This window comes from Ranitomeya variabilis, chromosome 4 (genome assembly GCF_051348905.1).
Source record: "Ranitomeya variabilis isolate aRanVar5 chromosome 4, aRanVar5.hap1, whole genome shotgun sequence".
In the NCBI taxonomy this organism is placed as follows: Eukaryota; Metazoa; Chordata; class Amphibia; order Anura; family Dendrobatidae; genus Ranitomeya; species Ranitomeya variabilis.
In genome coordinates this window covers 653,057,358-653,063,357 of record NC_135235.1, presented here as the reverse complement: position 1 = coordinate 653,063,357, position 6,000 = coordinate 653,057,358, and the positions used below count along the sequence as shown (strand labels likewise).

Below are 6,000 nucleotides of genomic sequence, written 5' to 3'. Positions count from 1 at the left end.
AAATGGAATGTAGAAATTTTTGCATATTTATTAAAAAAGAAAAGCTGAAATATGACATGGTCATAAGTATTCAGACCCTTTGCTCAGACAATCATATTTAAGCCACATGCTGTCCATTTCCTTGTGATCCTCCTTGAGATGGTTCTACTACTTCATTGGAGGCCAACTGTGTTTAATTAAACTGATAGGACTTCATGTGTAAAGGCGCACGCCTGTCTACATAAGACCTCACAGTGCATGTCAGACCAAATGAGAATTGTGAGGTCAAAGGAACTGGCCAAGAAGCTCAGAGACAGAATTGTGGCAAGGCAGACATCTGGCCAAGGTTACAGAAGAATTTCTGCAGTACTCAAGGTTCCTAAGAACACAGTGGCCTCTATAATCGTTAAATGGAAGAAGTTTGGGACCACCAGAAATCTTCCTAGACCTGGCCATCCAGCTAAACTGAGCAATCGTGGGAGAAGTGCCTTGGTGAGAGAGGTAAAGAACAACCCCACGATCACTGTGGCTGAGCTCCAGGGGTGAAGTAGGGAGATGGGAGAAAGTTCCACAAAGTCAACTATCACTGCAGCCCTCCACCAGTCGGGCCTTTATGGCAGAATGGCCCGACTGAAGCCTCTCCTCAGTGCAAGACATATGAAAGCCCGCATAGAGTTTTTTAAAAAACACATGAAGGACTCCCAGACTATGAGAAATAAGATTCTCTGGTCTGACAAGACGAAGATAGACCTTTGGTGATAATTCCAAGTGTTATGTGTGGAGAAACCAGGCACAGCTCATCACCTCCCCAATACAATCCCAACAGTGAAACATAGTGGTGGCAGCATCATGCTATGGGGGTGTTTTTCAGCTGCAGGGACAGGACGACTGGTTGCCATTGAAGGAAACATGAATACGGCCAAGTACAGAGATATCCTGGATGAAAACCTCTTCCAGAGTGCTCTGGACCACAGACTTGGCCGAAGGTTCACCTTCCAACAAGACAAAGACCCTAAGCACACAGCTAACATAACAAAGGAGTGGCTTCAGAACAACTCTGTGACCATTTTTGACTGGCCCAGCCAGAGCCCTCACCTAAACCCAATTAAGCATCTCTGGAGAGGCCTGAAAATGGCTGTCCACCAACGTTCACCATCCAACCTGACTGAACCAGTGAGGATCTGCGAGGAAGAATGGCAGAGGATCCCCAAATCCAGGTGTGAAAAACTTGTTGCATCATTCCCAAGAAGACTCATGGCTGTACTAGCTCAAAGGGTGCTTGTACTCAATACTGAGCAAAGGGTCTGAATACTTATGACCACCTGCAATGAAACAAAGAGTGAAAAATTTAAAGGGTCTGAATACTTTCCATACCCACTCTATTTAAATTTTGTCTGTCTTCTTTTAATTTTAGAAAAAAATCACGATATAGAAGTTTTGAGGCAAAACCTGGTGATTATGTACCGCTGGTTCATCTCTCTGTAAATGCTCTGAAGTCTCCTGAGCAAGTGGTCGGCTGTACGGGAACGTGCCCCCTGGAGCTCCCTATGTGCGCTGCCTGGACTCCGCTCCTCCAGCATCAGGACAACCAGCACAGTCCTGTATATACTGAGGCCCCTGATCATGTGACCCCTGACTCCTCCCCTCCTGTGACCTCATCACAGGTCCTGTGCGCACAGAACAGCCATATATGTGGTGTGCGGCTCTGCAGGTGGAGGTAGGTGCTGGAGATTCCCCATTACTGGCCGCAGGCGCTAGAACATTTGTATTTGTCATTCTGGGCTTCATATAAGGGAACCTGTCACGTTGAGGGTAGAAAACGTCAGCGATTCTCTCATCGTCTTCCTGCATTGTCACCAGTTAGAGCCACGCTTGGTTCTCCCATACCTCCCAACTTTTCAAGAAGGGAAAGAGGGAGAAAGTTTGCTGCGCGCCTCTGACCACACCCATTTCACAACTAGTCACACCCATATCCACATCCCATCCACACCCATTTAGCACTGCTGATCACACTGTTTCATAAACAATAAATATTAACAAAAAAATATAGGCACACATGATGCTCCATACTGTATAATGGCCACACATGATGCTCAATACTGTATATTGGCCACACATGATGCTCCATACTGTATATTGGCCACACATGATGCTCAATACTGTATTATGGCCACACATGATGCTCCATACTGTATAATGGCCACACATGATGCTCAATACTGTATTATGGCCACACATAGTGCTCCATACTGTATAATGGCCACACAGTATTATGGCCACACATAGTGCTCCATACTGTATAATGGCCACACATGATGCTCAATACTGTATAATGGCCACACATGATGCTCCATAGTGTATAATGGCCCCACAGTGCTGCATACTGTATAATGGCACCATATGATGCTCCATACTGTATAATGGCCACACATGATGCTCCATACTGTATAATGGCCCCACTATGCTCCATACTGTATAATGACCACACATGATGCTCAATACTGTATAATGGCCACACATGATGCTCCATACTGTATAATGGCCCCACTATGCTCCATACTGTATAATGACCACACATGATGCTCAATACTGTATAATGGCCACACATGATATTGCGTACAGTATAATGGCCACACATAGTTACTCTTACACGTGCGGCTGCGCTCCGTACATCTCGTACACACCCGTCATCGCTCCATACACCTCGTACACACGCGGCTTCACTCCGTACACCTTGCTCACACTGCTCCGCTCTGTATACCTCGTACACACATGGCTCCGCTCCATACACCTCGCACACACGGCTCCGCTCCGTACACCTTGTACACACGCGGCTCTGCTCCGTACACCTTGCACACATGGGTCCACTCCGGAGATCTTGTACACACACGGCTCCACTCCGTACACCTTGCACACACACGGCTCCGCTCCGTACACCTTGCACACACACGGCTCCACTCCGTACACCTCATACACACATGGCTCCACTCCATGCATTTCATACACACATGGCTCTGCTACATCCACACTGTAAACCCCTCCTGATCCCAAACATAAGCTTAGCTCTTACCCTCATCCAGCACCATGACAAAATCGGGCAGATTGTCAAAATTGGGACTGCCCCGCGATATACGGGACGGTTGGGAGGTGTGGTTCTCCTCCGTCCCATAAACGATGAATAGAGAGAAGCGCACATGTCCCCTGTAGAAGCCTCTCTGTGGTTCTATATACTGGACTTGTTTCTATAGTGGTTTCTTCAGGCGACATTTATAATTGCGGCAGGTATAATTAACGACTCCTGTAAATCCCCCTCATAGCCGCTCCCCGGGACCCTCCCAGTGTCATTGCACTTTGTATTTCCAGAGTCCCTGTGACCAAAACGTCTCCTGTATTAGTAATCTGCACCTTTATCCGTGTAGATGGCAGATTCTGAGGAAAGGACACAAAACACATTGAGTTCAGGCCACGCTCCATCTTTATGACATATTTCCACTCCATCACTCAGGCGTTCATTGTTTCCTTTAGTCTGTTTACATCACTGCAATGATGATATTAGATGCCGGTATGTCTGAGATGTAACTGTCCTGTTACATGATGGTTTATGGAGATCATGTGTCCGACATGCTGCCACCATGAAGATGTGACGTGGAGAAGATTTCTTCATAACATACAGTATGTAATAGATTCTTTACGATATTATATCAGCTCATTTTCTCCCCATTCAGGTTCTTATAATATCGAATCCTCTCAGTGGAGATCTTCTATGTAAGAGAAATTTCCTGATTGACCCATCAAGTATAGATAGGAGCAGTGACAAGATGGCGGAGAGGATATTACACCTCACCCTAGAGATCCTCTTCCGGCTTACTGGAGAGGTGAGAGATTCTGATGACGTCACATTACATCATTCTTATCTATGGGAATAACAGATGGACAGAACTGGAGAGGTGAGGACTCTGGAAATGTCTGTAGTGAGATTTATTAATGTGTCTCTCCATAACTAGGATTACACAGTAGTGAAGAAGATCTCTAGTGAGCGCTGTCAGGCCCCGGTGTCTGAGGGATGGGGAAGACCCCTGAGCCCAATCACGGGGCCTCCACCTCACACCCTGATACATGAGGAGATCAGTGACCAGAAGATCCTAGAACTCACCAACAAGATGACTGAGCTGCTGACTGGAGAGGTGACACTACTGGGATTGCTGGGACATTATACAGTAACGCTATGAAGGGATCGGGGGATGACGGTATCATTGTATGTGTCAGGTTTCTATAAGGTGTCAGGATGTCGCCGTCTATTTCTCCATGGAGGAGTGGGAGTATTTAGACGGACACAAAGATCTGTACAAGGATGTCATATTGGAGGTTCCCCAGCCTCTCACATCACCAGGTAATAGACAGGACTAAATACACACGGCCTATAATTATCTGTATGGAAAGAATGAATTCAGTCCCTGTATGTGTTTCCTCCAGTTGTATCCAGTAAGAGGACAACACCAGAGAGATGTCCACCTCCTCTTCTTTCGCAGGACTGTAAAAAAGAAAATCTCAATGTTCCTCAGGATTATCAGGTACATGTTGCCACCATGAAAATGTGATGTGGAGACAATTTCTTCTTACATATTGAATAGATTATGATGTTTGACCTTCTTCCCATTCAGGTCCCTGCAATATCGGATCCTCTCACTGGAGATCTTCTATGCAAGAGAATTTTCCTGATTAGCCCGTCAAGGATGGATAGAAGCAGTGACAATATGGCGGAGAGTGTATTGCACCTCACCTTAGAGATCCTCTTCCGGCTTTCAGGAGAGGTCAGAGATTCTGATGACATCACATTACATAATAATTATCTACAGGAATAACAGATGGACAGAACTGGAGAGGTGAGGACTCTGGAAATGTCTGTAGTGAGATTTATTAATGTGTCTCTCCATAACCAGGATTACACAGTAGTGAAGAAGACCTCTAGTGAGCGCTGTCAGGCCCCTGTGTCTGAGGGATGGGGAAGATCCCTGAGCCCAATCACAGGGCCTCCACCTCATTCCCTGACACATGAGGACATCAATGACCTGAAGATCCTAGAGCTGACCTACAAGATGATTGAGCTGCTGACTGGAGAGGTGACACTGCTGGGAATGCTGGGACATTATATAGTAACACTATGAAGGGATCAGGGAGATGACGGTATCATTGTATGTGTCAGGTTCCTATAAGGTGTCAGGATGTCGCCGTCTATTTCTCCATGGAGGAGTGGGAGTATTTAGAAGGACACAGAGATCTGTATAAGGACGTCATGATGGAGGTTCCCCAGCCCCTCACATCACCAGGTAATAGGACTAAATACACACGGCCTATAATTATCTGTATGTAAAGAATGAATTCAGTCCCTGTATGTGTTTCCTCCAGTTCTATCCAGTAATAGGACAACACCAGAAAGATGCCCCTGTCCTCTTCTTCCACACGACTGTAAAGAAGAAGATCACAATATTCCTCATCAGGTAGGTGGAAAGAAGGTGTGATGAGTAGTGGTGATCGAATAGTGAAATATTCGGATTAGGGATAACTGGCATGAATAATTTGTAATATCTGTGTATTCGTACCGAATAACGAATCCAATGCAAGTCAATGGGAAAGCCAAATATATTTCTGCTTGACCCAACAAACAGGTCTGAGAGCATGAGAAAAAAGCTGAAATGGATGGGAAAAAGTTAAAACTAAATGGGAACAGCATGGAAAAGATGCCTGCATGCTTTTCTGACTCACATATGATATCCGGGAATAATGTTGTCAGACTATTGTGCAGGTTTTCTACAAAACCAAACCAACATTTTTTTAAAGGGAAAATGCTAAGAAACATTATTTCCTTCATATTTCCATGTATATAAAGCAAAATAAAAAAGGAAAAAAAATCTTTCTTTTTTACTTTAACCCCTTTCTGACCTCGGACGGGATAGTACGTCCGAGGTCAGATACCGCGCTTTGATGCGGGGCTCCGGCAGTGAGCCCTGCATCAAAGCCGGG

General features: G+C 45.5%; 1 protein-coding gene across 1 annotated transcript in view; it reads left to right on the top strand.

Moving 5' to 3' along the window:
* Window positions 1-1,656: 1,656 nt before the first annotated feature.
* LOC143767430 (uncharacterized) overlaps window positions 1,657-6,000 on the top strand; it is a 59,310-nt gene continuing 54,966 nt past the window's right edge. Inside the window, exons 1-9 of the mRNA XM_077255765.1 lie at window positions 1,657-1,696; window positions 3,705-3,854; window positions 3,984-4,163; window positions 4,246-4,369; window positions 4,453-4,550; window positions 4,641-4,790; window positions 4,920-5,099; window positions 5,183-5,306; window positions 5,386-5,477. Coding sequence (XP_077111880.1) covers window positions 1,670-1,696; window positions 3,705-3,854; window positions 3,984-4,163; window positions 4,246-4,369; window positions 4,453-4,550; window positions 4,641-4,790; window positions 4,920-5,099; window positions 5,183-5,306; window positions 5,386-5,477 — 1,125 coding nt within the window. The 5' untranslated portion in view covers window positions 1,657-1,669. The remainder of the gene's footprint in view (window positions 1,697-3,704; window positions 3,855-3,983; window positions 4,164-4,245; window positions 4,370-4,452; window positions 4,551-4,640; window positions 4,791-4,919; window positions 5,100-5,182; window positions 5,307-5,385; window positions 5,478-6,000) is intronic.